Here is a 26,764-nt window from a genome sequence, read left to right as displayed (position 1 = left end):
GTTGTTCTATCTAGCATATTCCATTTAATTATTTATTCGGGAGTTGTGACTTTTAGAATTATTTGAAAACCTTATTTTTTAGAATACCAGAGGATGATTGGTAAGTGCTGTAGCTTTATATTTTCTGCTGTAGAATTTAATCTGTAGATTTATTTGCTATAGCTTTCCTTGCTGTAGATTTCCAAAGCACTAATTTTTTACTCTGAAAATAAAGTTCTCTACAGCCATATTTTGATTTTGCAAAGATTTTATTGCTGTGAATTTTTTAAAGAAAGCAAAGCTCGATTGGTTGACATATATAGCTGCAGACTAAATTTTGACTGTCCAGAGCATCTACGGCCCAACCAATCATACCCTGATGTCTTTGTTTTTGATATTTATCCAAAGCTAATAACCACATATTTAGAGAAATAGTTTCGAGGTTTTAAGCAAAAATAAATAAATAAAATAGTTTCGAGGTCTTCATGAAGGCTCTTTATCCATTCTAGTCTGGAGCCGATTCTTAATTCGTTTGTTTGGTCACGATTTCCATCAACAAATAAAATGCAAAAATGGGAATAGAATAATAAACCAATAATGAAGATAAAAAGAAAATGCGAATTAATCTTTAAGTGGTAGTCTAGTGGTCTTGGATTTAAACAAATTTGATACATAAGATTATTCCTTAAAACGGAATATGTAAAAACCAAACTCTAAGTCTGAGAAATTATAAGTCAAAAACTCGAAAATTCTATTTTATTAACAAAAATATTGCAATAATAGATGGTTTTTATTCGAAAAGTAGCGATGATAAGAACTACAAATAGTAAATGGGATGGTAAAACTCTTCGGTTCCAAGAAATTATAACAGTTATAACGTATAACAAACAGCTGCTTTTAGTTATATTATTTAATTGGAAGCCGGCAAAGTGAGTACGTGCAAACCTCTTAATCTTAACTCGGCAGATACTGGAAGTATGCACGAATTCCAGCACATGCCGAATTCGATAATCATTTATCTGAAAGAAATTTATCGATGACCACAAAGAAGATTACAAGAGAACTAGTCACTCTATTTCATATTAAATGTCATTTTGAATTTGTGCAGTTAAAAGAAACAATTAATTTTGTATATTTTGTATATTTTCTATATAAAAACACAATTACTTATACACATAATCATATTTCAACAAATAGAAAAATAAATTTTTGAATAAAATTAATAAATTTTGCATTGAAAGTCGAAAACGATACTCATTTTGTAACGAAAAAAATTTCTCTATAGCAACACTTAATATGAAACGGACGGAGTATAAGATATTGTGAAAACTAAACAAACAAGAATGATGTAAACCTTAATTCTTGTGCCAAAAAGTGTGTATGCTTGCGAATGTCCTTTCTTGGTCTTCTACCTCTTCTATGGCAGGCCTGCTGCAGCCTGTAAAATATGTTTTGATGAGCATTGCCAATCTCTGGATATCGACATTCTGTCTGTCGGGTGAAGGCCTGAAAGAAATAAATATTTTTTGCTGTGCATTTCTGGTCTGGCCCAACATTGAGTGCACGCCCAGTTAAGATTGTGTTGGATGTTGTTACAAGGTCTATGAAGGAAGGAAGGGTTGGGCTTGCGTCCTCAGAAGGAACCAAATCAAAACCTGCTGTCTGAAGTTAATCTAGAGGAATACCTTCATCTCAAGCATCACATTGGGTACGGTGGATTCAAATTTTTATGATCAAGCAAGGTACTTTTTGGGGGGTTCGGGACAGTATATCTTTGGATTCTTGGATGTTGCGAAACAACTGAAATATAGAGACAAAGCTAAATATTTCCATTGAATGGAAGTTAAGAATGGACAGACAACATCTTTTTGGTTTGATGCCTTGTCTGGTATGGGAAGATTGTATATATTACCTTGTTAGAGTGAGGAGATGCATTGATATGAGAATCTCTTTGACTGCAAGTGTAGCAACTACTCTAACCCGTCGAACAAGATGACACAGATCGGAAATCTATGGTATGATCGAAAAAACTCTGGACCAACAGCATCTAAACATGACCGTAGGTGATGCCGTTCCTTTATGGAAACATAATGCTGAGACTTTCAAAAGACAATTCAGTACATAAAATACTTGCAATCTTTTGAGGAGTATTGCACCAATAGTGAGCTGGTATTCGTGTGTCTAGTTCACTAACTTTACTCCGAGATATGCTTTTCTCACGTGGCTGGCCTTGCATAATCGGTTAACAACTGCAGACCTTATGCTTGCGTGGAATGTGGGTATTGACTCGATGTGTATTCTCTGCCACCACTATCCGGGATCATGAGACCATCTCTTTTCTAACTGCGATTTTTCTCAAGAAGTATGGTCGGACCTTGCTAGTGCTCTTCTCCTCTCGCGGTATACTATTCATTGGGAGGACTTAATTGGGTTTCTTATCGACTCAACGCAAGAAACAAAGCTTCTCTTCCTCTTGAGATATATTTTACAGATCACTCTTTATTCACTTTGGCGTGAATCGGATAACATAAAACATGGAATTTCCCAAACTCCAACTGCATCGAAGGTGAAGATGATTGACATGCAGGTCAGGAACCAATGCCTCACAATCAATGTTACTCGAAACCGGAAGTATGATGGACTACTTCAGTCATGGCTTGCTACAAGACTTAAGCTCTGTTTTTAACAAACAAAACAATGCTATGTTTTTAAGTAGCTAAATCTTGTACAAAAGTGTTTTCTGAACAAATTTTACAAACTATTCAAAAAAAAAACTTTTGAGAAAGCACAAAAAAAATCTATCCTCTCCAATAAAATTTATGAACCACCTCCCCGCCCCTCCCCTCCAATAAAATCATGTTAAAACAGCCGCATGCAATATCTTCAACATCCTGAAATCGAGCAACATTACTAGGTGTTTAATGGCCTACACGTTTTAAACATTCAGAATTGAAAAGCCAAAGGTTAAAAATACCAATCACATGCCTAGAGATTCCAATGTACAATATAACTCTTGGTGGATCTTTAGATTCTTGGTCTTTAAACTTGTGCAGCTGTTGCATATTATATTTTCTCATTTGTCTTCAACAAATATCTTGTTTATAAAGTCTCTAAACCTTTTGGAATAAAGCTTGGGATCAACAGCTGATATAGAAGTGGGATCTGCATGGAGTGACTTGTAGGCGTGCTCTAACTTTTTGGTGATATCATAGTCTTGAAGAATATCAATAATACCGAAGTACAGGATCACGTCAACAACCTCCTTCCTTGTATTCTTTGGATTTGAGTTGTCAATGCTGTCATCTTCCCACGCTTCTTCCTCAAATCTGCTCACCTGCTCTGCTTTTGCGGGTGTACTTTCCCCAAGTCTAATTAATGGTCCATTACTACATTTTCAATGCAAGACAAATATTGTCAAAGAGGCATATTTTTTTTTTTGTTAACCAGATGCATTATAAGGTTTGAGCCCAGGTAGCAGTAATAAATTGACGACACAACGAAACTGGCACAAACTACTACTATATACAAGTCCTAGTTTTGTAACTTTTATCAAATATACTAGGTAATCTCTAGGTGGAGTGAAATATTTTATAAATATTTGTTAAATAAATAAGTTTTTTTTGTCAGCGTTAAATATATAAGTTTTTAAATACCAATAAAATATGTAAAATATACTTTAGTGATTTGAGCAAATCAAAACTATAAATTTTTTTTATCAATTCAAGTATGTTACATATTTTAAAAATTCAGAAATTAAAATATTTAGGAACTTTTATATAATATATAGTTTAATTTAAATGATATTGAATAGATCTATATTTTAATCTGAATATCAATTAAAAGAAAGTTCCTTCTCATATGTTCTATTATAATTTGTATCTTGTTATACAAAATATTAAAGCTATTGGTCATAAAATTTTCAATGTAAAAATTCTAACAGTTTTAGTAATTTATAATTATTTTTAAAAGTTCAAAATATAACATATACGAAAATAACTAATTTTCATTATATAATTAATGTGATTATTTAATTTCTTTTATTGATATAAAATTCAAAAAAATAATAAAGAAAATCAAATTTTTATTAATCAAAATCATTAATTATCATATATTTTAACCATTTTAGGTAATATCGTATTTTTTATTTAAAGAAAGAATGAATTTTTTTTTTTTAAGATTACTAATTAATTTTACAGTTAGTTTGATAAGAATTATAATATATATTTAGATGCACCAACATATTCTTTTACGGATTTTAATAATCATTCTAATGATTTCATATGACATAGCTCACATATTGTAATGTTTTTCATATACTCATTCCGTTTCGAAAATATCCACGTTGTGGAAAAATATTTTTAAAAAATTACATTTTAATGCATTATTAAATGATAAATAGTAAAAAAATTAAAAAGATGATTATGTTTATTAAAAGTTTTGAAATAGTTAACTATAAAAAATAATATATTAATAATCAATATTTTCTATGTGTTTTAATATATGTGAAATTTTCAAAACTTATATCTTTTTGAAACAAATAGAATAATATATAAGGGATGTCTTATATTTATTTATCCAAAATAAATTGGTAAGAGAAGGTACCAAGTCTGCGTGACAGAGTTCATATTCGGAAGCGAATTATATCCTCTCATCAATTTGTCTTCCTGATCTCTTCGACCTAAATAAACAAAATAGCTAATTTCTCAGTTAACAGGAGAAAAGTACAAAATTAAAAAAAAAATATATACAAAATGAAATAAGTTGAAAGAAATGTATGAATGATTAAATACCGATCCCCAAGGAAATATCGTCACGCAAGCAAGATTCCCGGAAATGGAGACCAATTAAGAGACTATAATCCATAATCCGCTCAGCTTCAAGAAACTCACAGTCGATGTCGATTTGGTTGATAAAGGCATGAAACCACGAGGTCTCGAGTCGAAAGACATACTTGAGATCCAAGTCTTTGAGTGTTGTGGTCTCGTCGATTTCACCTTCATCCTTGTCAATCGTACGGCCATGCGATGAACCTTTCAGGTCAAACCGTTTGTGTATACGATACTCCGAACAAAATAGATTTCCCATCACTATGAACCGAGTCTGTTATATATTTTATTTTTGTCACAAAACAAGAAGTAATGTTTTTATTTGATATAATCAACAAAATATGTAACAAAAGAACATTTCCCATACCTTTTGCCCCCCTACTGGTTTGACACAATGCACGCCAAAAAACTTGGTGACCAATGAGTTTTTGTACTTCGAGACATGCTCATAATAATTTGGGAGCATCTTAAGCAACACCTAAGGATGGTTTACAAAGCTCAGGTGATGTTATTATTATGGCCCTACAGGCTACAGCAATGTGAAAGCAAAATTACCTTTATTTCAGATTTCTTCATGGTTTTAATCATGAAGCGTTCGTCTTGAGTCAGGTAGAAGGAGCTTCCACTCTTTCCAGGAGAAGAAAATTCCCGAAGAGATTCATCTCCACAAATAGCGAGCATGTAATCCGCTGGGTCTATAGTAAATAACTCTCTTAGATGCCTGTTTTGACCACAATAAACGAACCATTAGATAAAATTAAACATATATTTAGAGAGTCACTCAATTCCTATTATATTTCTCCCATACCTAAACACAATGGGGCAGTAGTCTTTCCATTTAAAATCGATGGACTGATGGGGAGGTGTACACTTAGATCCTTCGGGCGGGAACCTGGTCCATTGTTTATCCTTGGGATCAAAATCACAATGCCTAAGCTCCCTCAAAACCGAAGCATGTTTGCCAACAGAATATCTGATGCCAAGCTGTAGATTCAGCATCAAATCATAGCTTTTATGTCCGGCAGTAACTGTATACCCCGGTTTCTTAACATCCCCTTCGTCCAGCCATCTCGGACTTTGCTGCGAACTCATGGCACCACCACTCTCCAAAAGCAAAGGGCTCCTTGCCCACTCATACTCTCCACATCCGCTCGCGTTATCACCTGTATCTGACTCGCTCGTGTACGGACTCAACATCGACCCCGCCTCTACATTATCACACGCGTTTGAATCCTCCAGCTCCGATATACAAATCCGCGGAAAGTTGGTAGTCTTTGACAAAGTTTCTACCGAAGAGAGCTTTTGCTGCTGCACAATCTCATCGTCTTTCTTTTTGTTCTTCCTCCCCCACCCACCGAACTGATTATTATTACTTGTCTTCTCCTCGTTCCAACTCAAAACCCCTTTCCCAACCGGAGCTCCGTTTTCCCACATCCCCTCGTAACGGTTTCCGTTAGCCCAAGTCATGATCCCTTTCCCAGAGATAACACCGTTCTTCCACTCTCCCACGTACTCATTCCCATCGCTCCACACATAACGTCCGTTACCGTCTTGCAGATTAGCCTTCCAGTTCCCTTGATAAACGTCGCCGTTCGCGTACCTCTTCTCTCCGTAGCCATGCTTTCTCCCCCAAAGCCAGTGCCCTCTGTAAGTATCGCCGTCGATTCCTATGAACGTTCCCTCCCCGTCCATTCGACCATCCTTGAACTGACCCTCGTAGGTAGCTCCAGAAGGCCAAGAAAAACGCCCTTTCCCACTCGCTTTGCCACGTGTCCATTCCCCTTCGTACATGCAGCCATCCGACCACAGATACTTCCCTGTACCGTGAGGCACCCCCGCCGATAAGCCTCCGTTGTAGAGGTCACCGTTCTTCAAAACTTTCTCTACTATTCTAATCTCGGCCGTCCCGTCACTCAGCTCGCAGTTTGTTGTGGGGACCACGCGACGGGAACTCTGTTTATATTTGGTGGCCCCGCCGCTACGACCCCCTGAGGATTGCCCCTTGTTTAGATTCTCCTCACTGAAGAGGAATACAGCCTCTTGCATTTTTTTTTTTTATGTTACTTTTCTTATTACTCTACTCCCGCCGGCAACACAGCACCAAAGTCATCAACTCTGACATTTCCCGTTGATTTTTTTCCAGACTTGTTTGTTTCTTCTACTTAAACATTCAGCAATCAAACCTTTTTGTTCTGTAATTAATTATACATGTAAAAAGTGATCAATGACGGAAAAAATTAATCTGTCTATATCTGAAAGTATTTGTTGTCATTAATAGCACATAAATATATACTGCATCAAAACGAAAAGAATGAACAAATAAAATAAAATAATCTCTCTTCATTTATGTTCATTACTCCCTCCCTTTTGTTATAAATGTCGTTTTCGAATCATTTTTTTGTTTCAATATAAACAATGCAAAATATAGTGACAAATGATGAGGATAGAATGGGTGCTTCAATTCGTGTGCAAATTTCTACAGTGTCATATAAAAAAACCAGAGGGAGTATAATTTCATAAGAAAAGAAAAATATTAGACTTCTATTGTCATCTCAAAATATAGAATCAATTCAATCAGAAAAACAGAAAAGAGGATCGACCATCATTTATGTTCATTCTAATGTGATTACTTTTCTATCTTCGAATTGGTTAATAAATAAGAAAAATGTCTTATTCTTAGCTCATTAATAGGATTGGATTCGTTGACTAATAAAAGGAAAGATAAGATGGACTCATCGAGAGATTATGAATGAGTGTTACTCGTAGATTACCCCCAAAAGATCTGAGAAAGCTAATAAAAGTAAAATGCTTACCTGAATAGTTGAAGAGAAAATGATATATGGTCACCCGACAAAAAGTAGTCCAGAAAAGAAGGTTTGATGGAAATGAGACGCAAGTTATATAAAGTTGAAAGCAGAGAATGAAGATCGAAGGAAGCATTTATCAGGAAAACTAGGAATGGTGAAGCTCTCTTACAAGGAGATAAAATGATCAGCTCAAAGATGAAAATCTGGCCGTTAGATGTGTATCTGCTAAGTTGTTTGATTATTTATGTAGCCTGCAACAAGACAACGTGCTGGCCTCTATCATATGATCTTTTAAAATCTTGCAATATTTTCCTATTTTAAAAAATCATTAAATTATTTTTCTGTTCGATGACAACAACAAAATAAAATGCTTGTGCGTTTATAATTATTAGGCTTCGAGAAGATTTAGTTCATGTTTGAATATCATATAAGAATATGCGGTGCTTTAGGTGGAGCTAAGTCTGTAGCGACATAAACAATGTTTTTAAACGTGCTTCAAGCCTACAATCTTGGTCTTACATCATGTGCCACAAGTCAGAAATTTATATTACTCTCCCCTCCGCTGGGTCACAACTCATAACTCACAAGTCAAATCACAAAACCACAATTAGTTACCAATAGTTTTAGCAGATTCTGGTTATGTTCAGGGTTAAAAAACAAAACTCAAACAAATCTAAATTCTTTTGGTTTAGTTTGGCTTGAACTCGGTTGGGTTATAAACAAAAACTATAAACAAAAGAAAAAGTAGCAAACTTTTATTAGAAAATATTACAAGGTGGTGTGACACTCTCCAAGTTTGTATAGGACATTTTTATTTATACTAGGCTCTGTTCAAAAATACGCTAGGCATTCCTTGTATGTTTTACGTTCGGATTGACCTAGGGCCAAATGAAAAATTGGAGATTACATAGAGATTAATCGGAGTTTAATTTTAAGAAATTTATCTATTTATATTAAATATGTGCATATATACCAAATTTGAATCGTGTGGGTAGAGGTCCGCTACAATTGGTAGAAGTCTCGTTTTCGAAGGTAGGAGTGCCCATTTTTTAAAGAATCAAGACTAGGTTAAATGAACTAAGAAATTACCAATTTATTCTCGTCTTTAACCTTTTGACTACGAATTCACAGCCATTTTCTTTTTCCTTGTGATTTTGTTGTTTTTCTTGTTGATATTGTGGGTTTAACTTAAAATTAACACATCTATAAGCTAATATGTGATTTCAAGCTTTAAATCTACAAGAATAATGGTCTTTTTATTTTTTCTGATAAATTGACCGAGTAAAGCCAAGACGCCACAGTCTCTCATCGTGCACGTTTTTCCGGCGAGTATCCAGTCACCGAGAACATGTTTTCGTACAAGGATTCTAGGTGAGTATTACCCATGAGTATGCGCACGTTTGTTTTACAATATTGTAATGCACTATGCTTAGCCTATTTGTGTTATTTGTACTGTTTTTTTTTCCTTTTCAAAATAAAATTTAAGCATATTGTGACTATTTAGATTAGAAATTGCATTAACGTTGATGCTACTGTAAATGCAAGAACTATAGTAGGAACTGTAACATAAATCTACCAGTGTATGTATCTACAAAGATATGTGTATATATTAGAATTCTTTTAATATGAATTTACAAATCTCTCTTTAAATATAACTTCAACAAGTTTAAGACATTCTTGACTTCTTCTTTAGCTTTCACACGTCCTAAGTCGAATACATAACTTTAAAACCTCTCCTCTTAACCCTTTTGTGCTTTTCACTCAACCTTAAAATTTTATGAAGACCCACACTTATTCTAAGAACATAACACACTTATGCTAAGAACATAATTCGAGTGATTACCTTAATACACATGCCAAAGAAGATTATTTATACATGATAGCCAATCGCCTAACCCAACATGCCAAAGAGATATTCCAAAATCTCCAAATATGGCAAATTCCCTAAATGATTTAGTAATAATTTACTAAGCCTTTATGAAACTTCCACGACGAGATCTTCCTTGTCCAGGGTGAACATCCATCTGTTTTTTTCTCCAAGTGATCTTTAGACTGTCTCCAACTTGGCTGTCGATCCTATTCTCAAGTCTTCAGCTCTACTACATCTAAATCATTCTGCTCGCATACTCGTTATAGCAATCCTCTCGTACTTCCAATTGGTTGAAGTTTTCAACCTGATATTTGCATCTTCGTAAGCATCCTTGATTGAAGGCTGGCTAAACAATAAAGAAAAGAAGAAACTGAAAGGGAAATAGAATAAAAGAAAAATGGAAACTTCGTTTTTTTTAAAACTGGATATATTATGCAATTACAAACTCTGAGAAATATTACAGACGATTTTACAGCCGACAATTCTCTATCAGATCCATGCTTGACGGTACTCCTTGCGCCATGTTGCAAATGTCTTATAAGCCGTTTCTCTATTAATTCGCATAATTCCGTCTTCTCCGAGAATTGAAACTCAGACCTCCTGGTGTATAAGCATTAATAAATTTTTGGTCAAATCACTGGACCAAGTGGGCTTCTCAAAAACTTCGTTTATGATTCCAAACTTTAGGAATAAATCTGCTCACGACATAGGAAAGAAACAGATTTACCATAACTAAAAAGCCGGATCTGTTTCAAACAAAAAGGGTCACACTAAAATCATAAGGAAACAAAGGGATCACCAGAACCAAAAAGGAAAACACTCAACATGGTAACTAGAGCACCGGAAAAGAATTCCGGCCGAGAGCCAAGAAAAAAAGGAAAGTGGATTCTTCGGTTATTTTTTGAGAGTAGGTTTTTTACGAACTAGTTTTGAGTTATTTGCATAAATCTATTCCAAAGATTAGGACATGATAATTTTCATTTCAAGCAGTCTGTTTTGAGATAACTGATGAATTAGCCAATTATGCCTTCTGTGTTTATACGTTAACTTGTAACCCCTGTTAAATAGTGAACAGAAATTTAGAAAATAAGAAGAGTCAACATTCAGAAATTGTTCTTGTCTATTATTGGAAGTTTATGTTTCTTAAACTAAGATTTATAACCAAACATCTTTGTGTCTTTGTCCATCAGTAGTCAATATGTTGCAACCACTACACTGGAAACAAAGATAATTACGTGTTCCATATTTACTCCCTATCCTTAGGCTCAAATTGTTATTCATCCCCAAGTGAACACGCGCTTAAGATAATTCCATATAAATAAGGATGATCCAAAGAGAGTTGTAATGCTAAACAGAAATCCAAATCCATAAATCATAAAATATTACATAATAAAAATCTAAAGCGTCAACGCTTGCAACTATAACAATAATGAGTATGGTCCCTAGATGGTGTTCCACAGTTGTAGCAAAAAGCCAACCCACACCTGCACACAAGTATTAAAAAGCTCAGAACTTTCATTAAAATATTTGCATTATTAAGATCAAAAAGAAGAAGAAGTTACCTGCACTTCATGTATAAGCAACCTTGAGACTTCTCAATGTAGAATTTGCAAGAAGGGCATCTCGCCCATTTGTGAGACTCCGCCATTTTCTTCAGTAAAATGTCATCTCTTCCTCTTTCGTTATCAGCCAGCTTCTGAAACTCCTCGCAGGTTATCTCGGGATGCCACTGCGTCCCGCACGCCGCACACACCAGTCTATTACAATGAGGACACTCGGATTCCTTCATATCGCCGCCGTCTTGGCCCTCGTCCAAGAAAACCAGAGCAGAGCAGTCCTTGTACGGACAGTAGAACCTCTTGGAACGCATCACCACGGCCTCGCAGAGAGCGTCTCCCCACCGATCGAAAACCTCCCGCGGCAGGATGGGACGGCACTGATCCGGCTCGAGCCGCCCCGTACAGCCGGAGACAGGGCAGCCGATGGAGAGCAGGTTGTCTTGTAATTTAGCGGCGATGTATCTGGAGACGCAATCGCTGCAGTAGGAGTGAGGGCACCCGCTGATTTGAAACGACTCGACCGTTGGTTTTGATTCGACGCAAATCTCGCAGTCGAAGAAGGCCACGGGCCTTCTCCGGGGCTTCTTGCTGTTCGAGGACTGGCCTGTCTCTAGAAATTTGCGAGCTGGTGGAGGGAAACGGAGGATTCTGAGATCGTCGTCGTCGTCATCTTCTCCGCCGTTGTATTGATCGAGATCTATGAAGATTGGCGGTTCGGATTTGATTCTGAGGCTGCGATCACGGTCGTAACTCTCGACGGAGATGGCTTCGCGTTTTGTGGAGCCGCGGGAGGAGAGAGGGGCGGAGAAGATGTAACAGTCGCTATCTTCTTGGTCTATGTCTCTGGGGAAGTCATTGAGATCGAAGACAGGTGCAGTGTCCGTTCGTGTCGCCATTTCGTGATGAGTAGAAGAAGAGTATGTGGTTAGGGTTTTACGCGACCCTTTTTCGGATGGTCTGTTGGACCAATGGCTAAAACACTTGTTCTACACTTGTCTTTCATATTTTTCATGAAAATAAAATTGAAAAATAAAAATAAAAAGCAGGGGAATCTCATTGTATATCATCAACCAAACAAATTAGAATCAGCTAAGACCATCCCTAACCCTTCATTCTTAGAGCATCTTCACACCATTGGAGTCCTTATGATTATTAAACTAATATTTTTTTTTAGAATAGTTAAGGACTCTAATCAAAATATTATGTCCACTTGTGTTTTCCAATTTGGAGTCATTAGCAATAAAAAAAATATTAAATTTAAAAACATGTAAAATTTAAAATTTCATTTATTACATGATTAAATATTAAGATACAATAATTATTAATCTTCATCACCAAATTTGTTCCAAATGTTTTCAATTAAATCATTTTTCAATTGTTCATGTATATGAACAAGAGTCATATATGTTCATTACATACTCTCTTTTGTTTTGATCTTCTGTGATCTTGTTGCTTAAAACTCAAAACTGTTCTTATTATGGAAAACCAACGCAAGCAACAATATTGTTGTTGTTCTTAACATAATATTCTTCTCCCAAAAATTCTGACAAGAGATCAATAATGTATTTGAATCCAGAGATTTATAACCTAACGGCATCAGTGTTAAAAATAGACATAAATTACAGAAAAGCTGGGAACATTTCAATGCAAACAACTGCAGAACTGTGTGAGATTTTATTATTAAAAACAATCAGCAAAAAAGACTCTTTATCTCTTCACTCTAATACAAGATTATTCTCTTCACTTGATAAAGGTCTGATGCCACAAAGATTACATGAGAATCACACAAAGCAAATGTCTCATAGTTGGGAAATAACTAAGAAACATGACCAATAACAATAACAAATAGCTTTGGGAGTGTATTAAAAGTGGCAAACATACATATCCACTACTGAAGCTTGAGTTCCATGATGTTCTTGGTCTTGGGAGGATATGCCAAGTAAACCTTCACCACCCTCTCTACAACCTCCAGCTGCTTCTTACCTTCAGCATAAGCCTCCTCCACCTTAGAATGATCAGTGAGATTCTTGTTAAATTGTATCTAAAACAACCTCCTTAGACAATCAAAAAATAAAAAACTGCAGTGAACATACAACTAAAGTCCAAAACTCCACGAAAATTTATAGAATTGCAGACATAAACAAGAACATCTAATTCACAGAAGAGGATCCGATCAAATTCTCACCAACTATTATACCAAATAAGAATAGAATTTGAGGAAACGAAACTCCAAGTTCGTATAAATGAACAATTTTTTTTCTCGCCTTTGTCGGATTTGTCGCCAAGAGAAATCAACAAGAGCACAATCGCCTTTCTCGCCGAGAGGAAAGCTTTTTTTCTTGCCTTCGTCGCCTTTCTCGACAAGAGAAATCAAGAACTGCACAATCGCCTCTTTGTGGCCGAGAGCAAAATTTTTTTTCTCCTGTTGAATCGAAATGAAATGTTTTTCTCTCCAAACGAAACACAATACTCTCCCCACCCAATGCCAAGCCGCCACGTCTATAAGGATTTAGTCCTTAAAATCCTTATTTACGGACCAATCCTTAGTTAACTAAGTGTTTATATTGTTATTATATTGCTAATAACCTAGGATTAAGAGCTAAGGATTCCTCTTCATCCCCCGTTGCGGGTGCTCTTAGCTTTTCGATTTATTCTGAAATAAGTTTTGTTTCAATATTATATAATTTTTTGCTTCAAAATAAAATACCGAACAGTGTTGTTTCAAATTAATATACTTTTTATATCTTCATTTTTTTTTGGAATGGAAGTTTTAAATTAAATTAGTCTTTAACTTTTATTTATTCTTATATTTTGCTAAAATAAATTATATATATTAATATTATCTAATTAATATCACAGTTCAACTATTATTTTCATTTAATTAGATTTATACATCGAATAACATTAAAATATTTATTTCTAAAAAAATTAGCTCGGTTAAGAAGAATCAAAGATAAATAACTTGATTTTTACTTCAAAAAACTTTTCTTAATTACTTATAGAAAATATATATGCATGGTGTTTTTTATAAAATATGATGTTTTTGTTTGTTTATTCATAACAAGTAGTAAATTTACTATACGATAAAGTTGAACGTAAATTAAATAATAGTTGTGTTAGATTTTTGTTGAAATAAATAATTGAGTAAATTAGTTTTAAGTGAAAAGCTGAAAATTATAATTAATAAAAAATGAGAGACATAGTGTATTTAGAATTCTCTTTAAAATAAAAAGAAAATAAAGTAAAAAGAAATCAAGTCCTATATACCTAGAAAAATCCATAATTAGGTAAATATCCTTGCTCTTGTCTTTGCCCCAGCCCCAGCCCTGCCAGCCCCTACCCATACTTCTTCTTTCTCCCTCTCGTATTTCCCTAAAATCTCTTACCAAATAATAATATTTTTTTCTCTCTTTCATCTTCCCAAATTTTTTATTACACTATTTTTTAGAAATAGATTCTTCTTCTCTTTTCTTTTTCCACCGTTGTGAATCCAATAAAATTATCTCATCAACAAGTTCATCCAAAATAGCTTTTTATCAGTTTTTTTTCGATGTTGACCATGATATTGAAGGTTCCAAGCGAGTCCATGGCTCATACACGAGAGATCTCTTCAATTCACGTGTTGATGTATGCATGTTGGTAAGAGCACATGGCCATATGAATGAACCGTATAATCAAGAAAGAGTTGGTTCTTCTTGAAATTGGAATTTCACATTTCAATTGCGAGTACCCTTGTCGCTATATAACATGTTTGGTTAAGCCTTGTGAGCAGATACACGTTGAGATAATTGTTACCAACCGGTGGTGCCATATGATTTAAAAATTGTTCGATAGATGCTACAAATAGGTGTGGCTAGATATATGGTTTGTTAATTTTTACATAATATATTTTCGTTAGCTGATATATGTTTCTTTAACTGTTACAAAAGATGTTGACGCTTTTTTAATTTATGGGTAAGATGTTTATAAATAGCTTGCTTTAGCTGAAACATATTTGGTTAAATGCTACAAAATTGGTTATTGGACTAACTTAATCATTATCTATTTAATTTATATATTCTTTACGGTTAATCATTATTGTATTACATGCAAAACCAATTAATTACATCTAACATATGTTTTACATCATAAATGACATACTACATTACGATTATTGGTTTCGGTACATAATAAGTTTTTTCTAATAAACAAGTTGTCCACTAACAATCTATATAACATTTTACAATAAAACTTAGCGTTAAACTTCTTGCGCTACAAAACAATTTTTTCATATGATATGTGGTTGTTAGATGGAACATAATAGGTTACCATGATAACTTAATCATTATCTTGTACATGTTTGGTTAGTTGTTATCTAACTTGTAAGACAATTTTTACAATGGTTGGTGAGATGTCGAGAGATAACTAACTTTACATGATACATGATTTGATACATGATTTGTTAAATGCTACTAAATAGGCTATTGTTCTAAGTTAATCGTTATCTTTGTAACTGTTATCAAATTCCCTAATTTAGCCATTTATTTTCAATTTCAAAAGTTCAACTCAAAGATACATATACTAGAGAAAAAGTTATAGTAGTTGCGTTTGGAATAGATATCCAAGAGAACATGTTTGAAGGTTTGGCTTTCTTTGAATCTATGATTCACTCTCATCCATGGTGTTTCAAACATCAATTTATTGATGTGATGGTGACACAGATGGATTGAAGAGGAGGATGAGGTTACCATATGATTGGTGTCGGAAATAAAGTAGGTGATGATTTGAAGATTTAAGAAGAAGATCGATTGATTTGAAAGGAAACTTTAATCTTAATAGAAGTTGAGAAAATTGGGAGAGAAATAGAGAGAGATGTAAGTTTGAAAAAGAAAGAGAAACAAAATGTAATTCTAGAGTATGAATAAAAAGGAAAGGGGGACATAAATGTCTATCGTGGACATGGATTTTTTTATGGTTTAGGATAGTTTTTTAATTTCTCTATGATTTAGGTATATTGACCAAATTCTAATTGTCTCTAAAGTAAAATATTGTACTGGATGTCTCAAAAGTAAACTATCGTAGTGGACTAACCATTAATAAAAATTAAAATCAAATTTTAAATAGTGACAAGAGCTTCTATCAGGGGGATAAAAACCAAAATCTAAAAAATTGAAACGAATTCTCCAGAAAGATAATATCAAATCCGAATCGAAATTGGTTAAATATCCAAACAAGTTTAAAATTTTGGTATTTAGAGAATCGAAACCAAACTCAATACAAACCAAAGTATTTTGAGTATCCAAATATATTCGAAGTATATTTGTATATTAAAATATATAATTTTTTTAAAAAATTTAATATATTAAAATGTCTAAAAACTTGAAAATATATACAAATATTCAAAAGTAAATGTCTAAACATCTAAATAATACTCATATTCAAATATTTAAGTCAAATCAATTTATATGTTAAATTAATTTATTTTGGTAGACATTATTCAAATTAATATGTAATGTATTATTATTTTTTAGATTTTGAAAACTTTAAATTATATATGAGTTTTATTTTATTTTTTAAAATTTAAACATGTTATGTGAACTCTAAACCGAATTCGTAAATATTCGAACCGAACGTGAACCAAAATTTATAAATTTCTGAATATGGCTGGAATCTTTAACACTGAAAATTAGAAACATGAACTGACCAGAACCAAATTAGAATCGAAATTGATAAATACCCGTATCAAACTTGTGAATCTTTAATTTCAGAGAAACTCTAAACTCGAATATCGAATAGATCCAAACCGAACGTCTTCTTTTTATCTTTTTTAATTTATTGAACAAGCCAAAAGGGGGCTATGGTTCGATTAACGATTTAGTGGGAACAGCAGGCCTGACGGCTCTATTTGTCATAGGGGTTTTCTTCTCCGACACGAACATAGTAAGATGTGCGGCAGGGCTCGCTGTACTCTGAGACCTGAAGATGTCCGCAGGGCTTGTCACCGCCATGGCTCTACTGCCCGTTTTCTTCATCTTGAATGGTTTTTTTCTCCTTTTTCTCCTTTTTTTTCAGTTTTCCTTTCTATTTGACTGTGGGTCCTCCCAACACTGTTGTTTTTGTCGTTTATACAGTTATCGTCCTTCTTACAATGTTGCTCCGGGATCTTATATGCCGGTTCTGCGGAGAGACAAAGATGGTGTTGCTGTTCACTGTATGAAGTGGGGATTAGTCCCTGGCTTCACTAAGAAAACTGATAAGCCTGATTTCTTCAAAATGGTAAAAACTTTGCTACTTGGTTTTTGCATCGGTTTAGTATCTCTGATTACTGTCCCGAGGCCGATCATATTTTTTGCAGTTTAATGCTCGGTCTGAATCGGTAGCTGAGAAAGCATCTTTTCGTCGATTGCTTCCAAAGAATAGGTGCCTTGTTGCAGTTGATGGGTATCTCTATTATCTCTTTATTATTCTTAGCCCATCTTTCATCTGTATGTGAAGAAAGATATCCTTAATTACTTATATTCTCCTCAGAAGTTACCGTCTCTACTCATTTCATGGTTACTCTTTTTGATTCTGTTTAATTAAACTCAAGGCTAAATTGCTGTTATTATCCAATTTTTCTGTAGAAACTCTTCTTCTTATATATGTAGGATCAGATTATCTTGTAGTTGTTTGAATCCATTTGATCTGAGAAATGTACAGAGTTTAGGATCACAAAACTGTTAAGAAAATTTCTGATGTTATGTTACTGTAGGTAGATGTGTAACCCTTTTCTTAATACATGCTTGTTGTATTTGTGTCTATTATATCCCAAAGTTATAAAAAAAATACTTATATAGTGAGATTCATCTTGAAGGTTCTATGAGTGGAAAAAGGAAGGCTCAAAAAAGCAACCCTACTACATCCATTTTAAGGATGAGAGGCCTTTGGTGTTTGCTGCTCTTTTTGATTCTTGGCAGAATTCAGGAGGTGAACTGTTTGAAATCTTTTATCTTCTATAGTTGCTACCTAGTAATTACTTACTGCAACGCTTAGAGATGAATTTTCATCCTTTGTTTATGGTAGCTGAAATTTCTTGTCCGCTTTGAATGAATTTTACAAGATAGCAGTTACTCTTTTCTGTGCAGGTGAGACACTTTATACCTTCACGATTCTGACAACCGCTTCCTCCTCAGCTTTGGATTGGCTCCATGGTGAGTTATAAATACATTTAATTATATGAATGTTACATTTCTGATTCTTAGTAGCACATCATAACATATAAAGTTGGAAATTCTGTATACTCTGTGGACCCGTTCCTCATTGTTCAAGACTATAACAGGGATGGATATGAAACTTCCGAGTAATATACTAAGTAAAATTGCGTTATTTCTGTTTACATCTGATTTGATAAGCTGCAAAAAAACACATCTGTAATTGTGAAAAGAACAACTGAATTGAGAAAAGAACAAGGACAGAATGCACCTCTGTTTCTGCAATGTATATTAGTTTAATAATTGACTGTTGCTTTTTGTTTATTTTTGACTTAAAGACAGAATGCCAGTAATTCTGGGTGACAAGGATTCAGTCGATACATGGTTAGATGATCCCTCAGCGTCGAAACTGCAGCCATTACTTGCACCTTATGAAAAATCGGATTTGGTAAGCTTTACTTTACTTAGTTCCTCATTTCTATGTAACAAAGGTTTTTTGTTTTTGTTTTTTTTTGTGCATACTCTTGAGATTGAATTTTTTCAGGTATGGTATCCAGTAACCTCTGCAATTGGTAAACTATCTTTTGATGGACCAGAGTGTATTCAACAGGTACGGTTTAACCAGTTTCCCCTTTTTTTATTATTGCATACTAGTCTGCGTCTCAGGCAGTTTTGGTGTAAACAGATACCGTTAAAGGCCTCACAAAACAGTTTGATCTCCAAGTTTTTCTCAGCAAAGCAGCCAAAAACAGAAGAAAGAGACAAAGAAACCATCCCAGCTGGTCCGAAAGAGGAACCTTTACTTGAAGGGGTCCTAGTCTCGGATAGCAATGATGATGAAATTAAACAAGTGGATGAGGAGAAAGCGGAAGCATTAGTTGGAGAAAGCTCAGCCATTGCATCTCATCCTGAATCTGTAAAGAAGGAAGTTGAGGAGGGTACATATGGAGAAGGTGAATCCGTGGAGACTGGTGGCTTAGAGTTAACCGGGAAGTCGAGTGGGAGAAAGCGAGATTATGAGTTATTTTCAGCTCAAGAAAAGCCATGGAAACAACAACAGTCTGTTGTTGTGAGGTTGCAAGATGATAAAAGCTGTGGGAAACACGGAAGGAAGAAGCAAGGAAAAGGAAACTCTAAGGAGACGCAGTCTACGTTACATTTCTTTTTCGATGAGAAGTAGTTTGTTTGTACATAAATCAATCTATGAGGAGGACGTTGTGTTGAGAGCTAATATGGTTTGTAGTAGATCATCAAGGATTTTATGTATCGTCGATACTTTGTTTTATAGGTTGTGCTCAGATCTCTTTTATATAATAACTGTTTGAGAAAAAATAGATAAACCGATAAGCAAAGAAAAGAACCGAAGTAAACCGGACGGCAAACCGAAATATTGCTAACAAAAATATAGTCGGCGATGATATTGTATCCGAACAGTTTGTAAACCCTAGAAAGAAGAGGCGTTGATTCAGCCAAAATCGATTAGAAGTTGAAATCGAGATCGAATCCAATGAGTTCTTCGAAATCTAATTACAAGGAAAAGATAGCTGCTGCTCGTCGGAAGTGAGTAAATCTCCGTCCCCTCTCCATGAAATCTACATGGAGAATGAATAATATTAACAATTACCTCTCTCGTTTCGTTTCAATAGGGAGGAGAAATCAGAAGAGTCGGATAGTCTAAAGTACAGAGACCGTGCCAAGGAACGAAGGGAGAATCAGAATCCTGATTACGATCCCTCCGAGCTCGGCTCTTTCCACGCCGTTGCTCCTCCCGGCGCTGTTGATATCCGGTGAACACTCGTTTCTCCCCCCCCCACTGTTTGCTCCAATTTTTCTAATCTAAAATCCTTCCCTTCTCTAAGTTTTTTTTTTTCTTTTTTTGTCGTGTAGTGCTGCCGATGCACTTAAGCTCTCTATAGAGAACAGCAAGTATCTTGGAGGTTCGTGTTACTTTTGTTTTTTTTTATTATTATGATCGATCGATAGATCCTTCTTTTTAATGTTTTTTCTCTCTCTTAAATTGAGTTTGAATTATTTGGTAGGTGATGTTGAGCATACGCATTTGGTTAAGGGGTTGGATTATGCTCTGCTGAACAAAGTAAGGAGCGAGATTGACAAGAAGCCTGACGCTGAAGATGATGGTGGTAGTGGGAAGGCTAGGTAAGGTTTTTTTTAATTATATTTGTTTTTTTTTTTTTTACTTGACTCTTTTTTGTTCCTTATCCGCAAATTTTTCCTCTTTCTTTTACAGTGCGCCTAAGGAAGATCAACGAGTTACTTTCCGTACTGCAGCTGCAAAGGTATGTTAATTTTGCGCAAGTTTTGGGATTTGGATTAAGCTTTGATATGATGTCTCTTTGTCATGTCTTTCAGTCGGTTTACCAGTGGATTGTCAAACCTCAAACTATCATCAAGTCTAATGAGCTCTTCCTTCCCGGCAGAATGACTTTTGTTTATGATATGGTAAAAATGCATCTTCTACTTACAAGTACTCGTACATATGTCTATTCTGCTTGCACACTTCTTCTATAAGTACTTTGACGTTTTGTCTTTCACTCTTCGTTTGTAATTGATTTAATCACCATATGACGTAATCTATTTTAAGAATCGTATCAGCAGAATTGGTTGAAAAGTCCTTTTAAGTCCTGCTTTTGCAAAATTAGATCAAATAAGAGGAAAAAGGTTGAGTATTGCTATTTGCTGCTCAGTAGTATTGTGAATGAAGTTTCCTTTAAATTATTTTTTAGTTGGTTCACAAGTGTCTAAGACTCAGTTAAGCCAGCTAACCTCAGTATGATTTTAGTCAAACACCCATTATCTGAGTCTTCTGTCATAATAATTTGATTTACTCTTTGTTACTATTTTTTGCTGAGTTTAGGAGGGCGGCTATACCCATGACATACCGACCACGTTATATCGGAGTAAAGCTGACTGTCCATTACCAGACGTACGTATATTTCTAACTCCTTGTTGCATTGGTCTTCTTGATCCTGAAGATTTCTTAGGACTGTGCACAGTGATTGTTACATATGAAATGTTTGTTGTAATGGGTTTTGGTAAAAATATTATATTAATTATATTTCTTCGAAAATATATATATATATATATATATATATTCATAATTTTTCCTGCTGATCTTGGATCAAAAATTCGTATAGGTCAAAAGGACATAGTTATAAAAAATTTAATGAAAGCGCTGCTGCAGTTGCTGTGATAATTGAATCATGAGCATGCACTAATGCTATATATATTCTTTTCTCCGACAGGAACTTGTGACAGTCAATGTTGATGGTTCTGTGCTTGATCGAATTGCTAAAATCATGACATACCTTCGCCTTGGATCCACGGGGAAAGTTCTCAAGAAGAAAAAGAAAGAAAAAGATGGTAAAGGTAATAATCGTCACTGTAAGATCATACATGTTGTGCATTTCCTTGCTACACTTGCATTGTAACACAGATATTTTGTAATAGCAATACTGCCCTCGCTTACAAACTGGTTAAAATCTCCTCAAATTGTTTCTGCTTTCCCCCTAAATTTGCTAGTTGTCTAGTTAACAAGTGGGAGCCAAGGATGTAAAGAGTATTCCTAGTCTTCAACTACATTCTAGTATTATTATCTATGATGTCTGGTTGGGTTCGGTTAATTTTGTTATCAATTCTGAAGGAAGGTAGTTGTATTATAATACTTTTTGCGGCCACTCGATATATGTAGGCATGGTTCTTTGACTTCCTTTTAGAAATTTGTACTATGCCTTGTTGAAGACATCGGCTTGTTTCTGGTCATTTAGGCATCTTAATTTTTTTTTTTCCATGTTAATGTTTATGCAATTTGTTTGTTCTTTCCTCCTTCTCAATTACGTTCTCTGCAACTTCTTCAAATGCAGGAAAGACGTCAACTATTGCGCATGGATATGATGAAGACAATAATCAGTCTAAGATTGAGAATGGATCTAAGAACATTATTCAAAGGGAAGTTTTGCCTCCTCCTCCTCCGCCGCCATTACCGGCTGGGATCAACCATATGGATTTGAGTAACAAAGAAGAAGTACCCCCTGTTGCGAGGGCAGAGGAAGATGACATATTTGTTGGTGATGGCGTCGACTATACTGTTCCCGGTAAAGATTTGACGCTGAGTCCTATTTCTGAGGACATGGAAGAATCTCCCAGGGATAAGGAGAAAGTCTCTTATTTTGCTGAACCAGTGTATGGTCCAGTACAGCCAACTGCTGGTCAAGAATGGCAAGATATTAGTGGATATGGTGAAATGCATACTCAAGGACTGGCTACGGAGTATCCGGGAGAGTGGCAGGATTACCAATACGCTGAGCAAACTGGGTATCAAGAGCAGTACCTACAGCCTGGAATGGAGGGTTACGTCGCCCAACCAGAAACGGATATTTTACAAGATCCTCAACTAATGTCTCAGGAAGAGAAAGATAGGGGTTTGGGATCAGTGTTCAAGCGTGATGACCAAAGGCTTCAACAGTTGAGGGAGAAAGACGCACGGGAGAAAGATCCAACTTTTGTATCCGAGAGTTATTCAGAGTGTTACCCGGGTTACCAAGAGTACAACCATGAGGTTGTCGGCAGCGATGAAGAAGCTGATTTGTCTAAAATGGACATGGGCGGAAAGGTAATGTACTCCCTCCTTGGTTCAATCACATATCCTTTTTTCTGTCAATAGTGAAAGAGAGAAAAGTTACAGTTTCTGGGGTGTTGATGTTACATGAAACAGGCAAAAGGGGGTTTACATCGATGGGATTTCGAGACTGAAGAGGAATGGGAAAAATATAATGAGCAGAAGGAAGCCATGCCAAAAGCAGCGTTCCAGTTTGGGGTAAAGATGCAAGACGGTAGAAAGACAAAGAAGCAGAACCGTGACCAGAAACTTAACAACGAGCTTAACAAGATCAATAAAATAATGACGAGAAAGAAGATGGAGAAGGAGGGTGGGGATGTTGCTTCTTTGGATGCCTACGATTCACAGACTCCCAAGAGATCCAAGCATTGAGTTTATTTTCTCAATTATGTAACTACTGTCTCTTTCTATTTTGTATTTGGATTGTTAGTATTTATCATGAGTTTCAGAGTTTAAAAGGATTTTACATCTCAACAACAATTACTTGTAAACTCTTTGATTTTGAGTTAGTAATTGAGCTACTCCACTGAGAAAGCTACGATCTCATGACGATCGTAGGGAAAGGACTCATCTCGACTATTCATGCAGTACTCAGCATACAAACCTAAATGAAAATGACAACAAAGTTTTTATTTAAAATTTGAAAATAATATTTCAAGCAAAGCCTCTGTCTCACACCTCGGCTTTGCTTCCCTCCACAAATATCAAACCCTCCATTCCAACTCAAGTCTCTGACTCCTCTGTTTCTTCAAGTTGTAACATGGAATGCTCTGTTCCATTACCACCTACATCCTTGCTCTTTTCCTGTCCTTTCTTCCTGAAATATACTCGTTGAAGCGTATCAATACCCCACCCCACGAGAAAAAGCTTGGCCTCAAGCGGGAAAAAAGGGAAATTGGCGAGCGAATTCTCATCCTAACATCCAGGAAGTTCCATGAGATGGTAAAGTTAGGGATTGTAGTACTGATTAAACCTTACATACATATCAAATATCAGACTGTGGTTGGTCTGACTCCGTCTTCATCATCACACCACGTGGAAATAAGACACTACATGCATCATGCATGTAGTTCTTCAAATCATTTTTCAGGCTGTTATAGTCATGTACCCCAATATTTTCAGGGCCGATCCAAAGAAATATACTAAAAGTGTCTAAAGTTTAGATATAATGTTAGAAGTTTTTGGTTAAATTAATAGATGACATGTATCTTCAGCAAAAGTCTCTAAAGTTTTTAAACTTCTTACAACATCTATAATTTAAGGTGAACGAAAAATTATTTTATAATGTAATATATAATATATTCAAAAATGATTTTAAATATGTGATTGCTCTTTTATCTATTTTAAACCCCAAAAGCTAGTCTTGTTTCCAAATATTTTGGTTATCTATGTGAAAATAATGATACTTATGTTTAGTAGCATTCTAGACATATGGTTTACAAACCAGTAGTTGTTCGGCATGGAAGTAGACTAATATAATATAACCACTTCCAATTAATTTCCTTCTATTTCTGCTGGCATTTATTCTAACGGTAATTCTCTGCTGCCTCCCTTAAAAACTACAAATCTATTTGAAGGGAAGATACAAATAGTAAAAGATCGCTAGGATAGTTAGCACGATGTGTAACATGGAAGATGAATCAACAAGAGTTTTCCTGAATTAGATTAAGCTGACAGACACGATAACCAAAAAAAGTTTAACCAATCATTCTCTAATTGCTCCCTGCCACAGCTATATTTGTATCACATCATCATTCTTAAGCGAAAACCCAACCCCCTTCCAATCTCAAAATCTAATATCCTTTCTTTCTTACGAAATAATTAATTCAAAAAGTTTTAAATTATCCGACAAGAACCAGAAGTTAAGTATACATTCAAAATGTTCGCCGAAGCTGATAGTATTCCTAGAGCAAAATATGGCAATATGATGCATTCTGATCCGAATCTCACCTCCACAACGACTCAACAAACAGAGGAAGAGTACGGCGTACGCAACAGCAGTGCATCTGCGGTTGGCACAGGCATGTACGATAGAATGAGCTGCGAAGGTTCTCCAATGATGATGTCTCCTTGGAACCAAGCGAATCCATTTGCTCAAACCCAATGGTCTAACGTTGAAGAAAATCTACCTCAGAACGGCCTTATTGGCTCGCTTGTTCGCGAAGAAGGCCACATCTATTCTTTAGCGGCCACGAAAGATCTTCTCTACACCGGTTCCGACAGCAAAAACATACGCGTGTGGAAGAATCTGAAGGAGTTCAGCGCATTTAAATGCAACAGTGGGTTGGTAAAGGCCATTGTGATTTCAGGGGAGAAAATCTTCACGGGTCACCAGGACGGTAAGATCCGCGTTTGGAAAGTATCTCCAAAGAACCAAAGCTTGCACAAACGGTCTGGCACGCTGCCTACTCTGAAGGATATTTTCAAGGCCTCTCTCAAACCGAGAAACTACGTTGAGGTGAAGAAGAACCGCACCGCGCTTTGGATCAAGCATGCAGATGCTATCTCTTGTCTGAGCTTAAATGACGAACAAGGGCTGTTGTATTCAGCGTCGTGGGATCGAACCATCAAGGTGTGGAGAATCTCTGATTCGAAATGTCTAGAATCGATCCCAGCTCACGATGATGCTGTGAACTCAGTGGTGTCAACAACCGAAGCGATTGTTTTCTCCGGATCAGCTGATGGAACGGTAAAAGCATGGAAACGTGAGCAAAAAGGAAAATACACAAAACACACGCTCATGCAGACGTTGACAAAGCAAGAAAGTGCAGTCACTGCTTTGGCTGTGAGTAAGAATGGTGCTGCTGTGTACTTTGGTTCGAGTGACGGTTTGGTGAATTTTTGGGAGAGAGAGAAGCAGTTGAACTACGGTGGTGTTTTGAAAGGACACAAGCTTGCTGTTCTTTGCCTTGAAGTTGCCGGCAGCCTTGTCTTTAGTGGATCTGCTGATAAGACAATATGTGTGTGGAAGAGAGATGCAAATATTCATACATGTCTTTCTGTGCTTACTGGTCACACAGGTCCTGTAAAATGTTTGGCGGTAGAAGCAGACCGTGAAGTGTCGGAACATAAAGACAAAAAATGGATTGTATATAGTGGAAGTCTGGATAAGTCGGTAAAAGTTTGGGGAGTTTCAGAATCTTTCATTGACATGAACCAAATCGGCATGATGCACCAGCAACAACAACAACAGGTCATATCGCATTCGGAGCCTTTTATGTCCGAGGGCAGTGTCTCTTCGTCCACTGGTGGAGCCAGCAGTCATCGGAGACATTAATCACGGTTTGTGGTTTATTGCCCAAATAACAAAGCTTGGATGAACTTCGAACGAATCATTTTACTTTAATATTAACTTTGAATGCAAAAAAAAATATATAGTTTTATGATGCAGTGTTGTATAACGTGGAGCTAAGTTTGAACATTTTTAATTCTAAAGGTTTTTTTGTAATCTTCCTATATTTGTGATTAAACCCTGTAACTTCTTCAAACTTGATAATAATTATTTATGTTGTGCACATTTTCTGAAAATTTTCTAGCACTTTTAAACTGTAAAAAAAAGTTACATGGTCATCATGTTGTTATATATTTAGTCGAAAGTTCGAAATCCATCTTTTAGTGCATTTGTGAAACAGATAATAGGTAGTTAATATTTTGTGTTTGATATTTTTTTGTGGACACCTGTTCTTTTTTTTGAATGAATGTTAAATTTATGTACCAAAAAAATTTTATTACATCAAGTGTAAACCCATTTAGAGATAAATCCTATCAAACTTCTAAGGATATTCCAAGTATTTACACTCTTGTACTAAACCAATATTGTAAAGCATTCTCCATTCCTTTGCCTCCTTTGAATCTCAAGATACTCAATTTGTTTCTTACTCCTTTGTCCAAAATCCTCTTCATTACATCCAAGGGTAA

General features: G+C 35.5%; 6 protein-coding genes across 10 annotated transcripts; 3 read left to right on the top strand and 3 right to left on the bottom strand.

Moving 5' to 3' along the window:
* Positions 1 to 2,648: 2,648 nt before the first annotated feature.
* LOC106416319 (phosphatidylinositol 4-phosphate 5-kinase 3) lies at positions 2,649 to 8,087 on the bottom strand. The gene is made up of 7 exons (XM_013857178.3): positions 7,619 to 8,087; positions 5,614 to 6,997; positions 5,361 to 5,526; positions 5,173 to 5,283; positions 4,770 to 5,079; positions 4,582 to 4,657; positions 2,649 to 3,365 (listed from the first exon to the last, which is right to left on the bottom strand). The coding sequence occupies exons 2-7, from the start codon at positions 6,849 to 6,851 to the stop codon at positions 3,053 to 3,055; spliced, it is 2,214 nt and encodes a 737-aa protein (XP_013712632.2). The 5' UTR covers positions 6,852 to 6,997; positions 7,619 to 8,087; the 3' UTR covers positions 2,649 to 3,052.
* A 2,694-nt stretch (positions 8,088 to 10,781) lies between these two features.
* On the bottom strand, positions 10,782 to 12,052 carry LOC106412171 (E3 ubiquitin-protein ligase RSL1). The gene is made up of 2 exons (XM_013853070.3): positions 11,045 to 12,052; positions 10,782 to 10,966 (listed from the first exon to the last, which is right to left on the bottom strand). The coding sequence occupies exons 1-2, from the start codon at positions 11,935 to 11,937 to the stop codon at positions 10,888 to 10,890; spliced, it is 972 nt and encodes a 323-aa protein (XP_013708524.2). The 5' UTR covers positions 11,938 to 12,052; the 3' UTR covers positions 10,782 to 10,887.
* Positions 12,053 to 12,834: 782 nt separating this feature from the next.
* Positions 12,835 to 14,852, bottom strand: LOC125592023. Its single transcript, XM_048767001.1, has 2 exons — positions 14,772 to 14,852; positions 12,835 to 13,082 (listed from the first exon to the last, which is right to left on the bottom strand). The coding sequence occupies exons 1-2, from the start codon at positions 14,850 to 14,852 to the stop codon at positions 12,930 to 12,932; spliced, it is 234 nt and encodes a 77-aa protein (XP_048622958.1). The 3' UTR covers positions 12,835 to 12,929.
* Positions 14,853 to 16,768: 1,916 nt separating this feature from the next.
* Positions 16,769 to 19,495, top strand: LOC106415433 (abasic site processing protein YoqW). Of its 5 annotated transcripts, none has more exons than XM_048764969.1 (8): positions 16,769 to 17,060; positions 17,152 to 17,296; positions 17,376 to 17,461; positions 17,874 to 17,986; positions 18,127 to 18,210; positions 18,549 to 18,658; positions 18,755 to 18,820; positions 18,935 to 19,495. In XM_048764969.1, exons 1-8 carry the CDS (start codon positions 16,966 to 16,968, stop codon positions 19,388 to 19,390), a joined length of 1,155 nt encoding a protein of 384 aa, XP_048620926.1. In that variant the 5' UTR covers positions 16,769 to 16,965; the 3' UTR covers positions 19,391 to 19,495. The 5 variants fall into 5 exon arrangements, with proteins under 5 accessions (XP_048620926.1, XP_048620923.1, XP_048620924.1 ...); XM_048764966.1 differs by having other exon boundaries at positions 16,772 to 17,060; positions 17,376 to 17,440; positions 18,896 to 19,495; XM_048764967.1 differs by having other exon boundaries at positions 16,776 to 17,060; positions 17,376 to 17,440; positions 18,145 to 18,210; positions 18,896 to 19,495.
* A 43-nt stretch (positions 19,496 to 19,538) lies between these two features.
* LOC106413401 (suppressor of mec-8 and unc-52 protein homolog 2) lies at positions 19,539 to 23,372 on the top strand. Its single transcript, XM_048764964.1, has 10 exons — positions 19,539 to 19,770; positions 19,857 to 19,997; positions 20,098 to 20,147; positions 20,250 to 20,367; positions 20,459 to 20,507; positions 20,581 to 20,670; positions 21,086 to 21,154; positions 21,474 to 21,597; positions 22,092 to 22,840; positions 22,943 to 23,372. The coding sequence occupies exons 1-10, from the start codon at positions 19,718 to 19,720 to the stop codon at positions 23,216 to 23,218; spliced, it is 1,719 nt and encodes a 572-aa protein (XP_048620921.1). The 5' UTR covers positions 19,539 to 19,717; the 3' UTR covers positions 23,219 to 23,372.
* Positions 23,373 to 24,190: 818 nt separating this feature from the next.
* On the top strand, positions 24,191 to 26,362 carry LOC106414862 (protein JINGUBANG). Its single transcript, XM_013855447.3, has one exon. The coding sequence runs from the start codon at positions 24,726 to 24,728 to the stop codon at positions 26,121 to 26,123; it is 1,398 nt and encodes a 465-aa protein (XP_013710901.1). The 5' UTR covers positions 24,191 to 24,725; the 3' UTR covers positions 26,124 to 26,362.
* The last annotated feature ends 402 nt before the right edge of the window (positions 26,363 to 26,764 follow it).

The sequence above is a fragment of the Brassica napus genome, chromosome C8, assembly GCF_020379485.1.
Source record: "Brassica napus cultivar Da-Ae chromosome C8, Da-Ae, whole genome shotgun sequence".
Taxonomy (NCBI): Eukaryota; Viridiplantae; Streptophyta; class Magnoliopsida; order Brassicales; family Brassicaceae; genus Brassica; species Brassica napus.
Note: the sequence above shows the minus strand (reverse complement) of the source record. Positions and strands in the feature narration are given on the sequence as shown.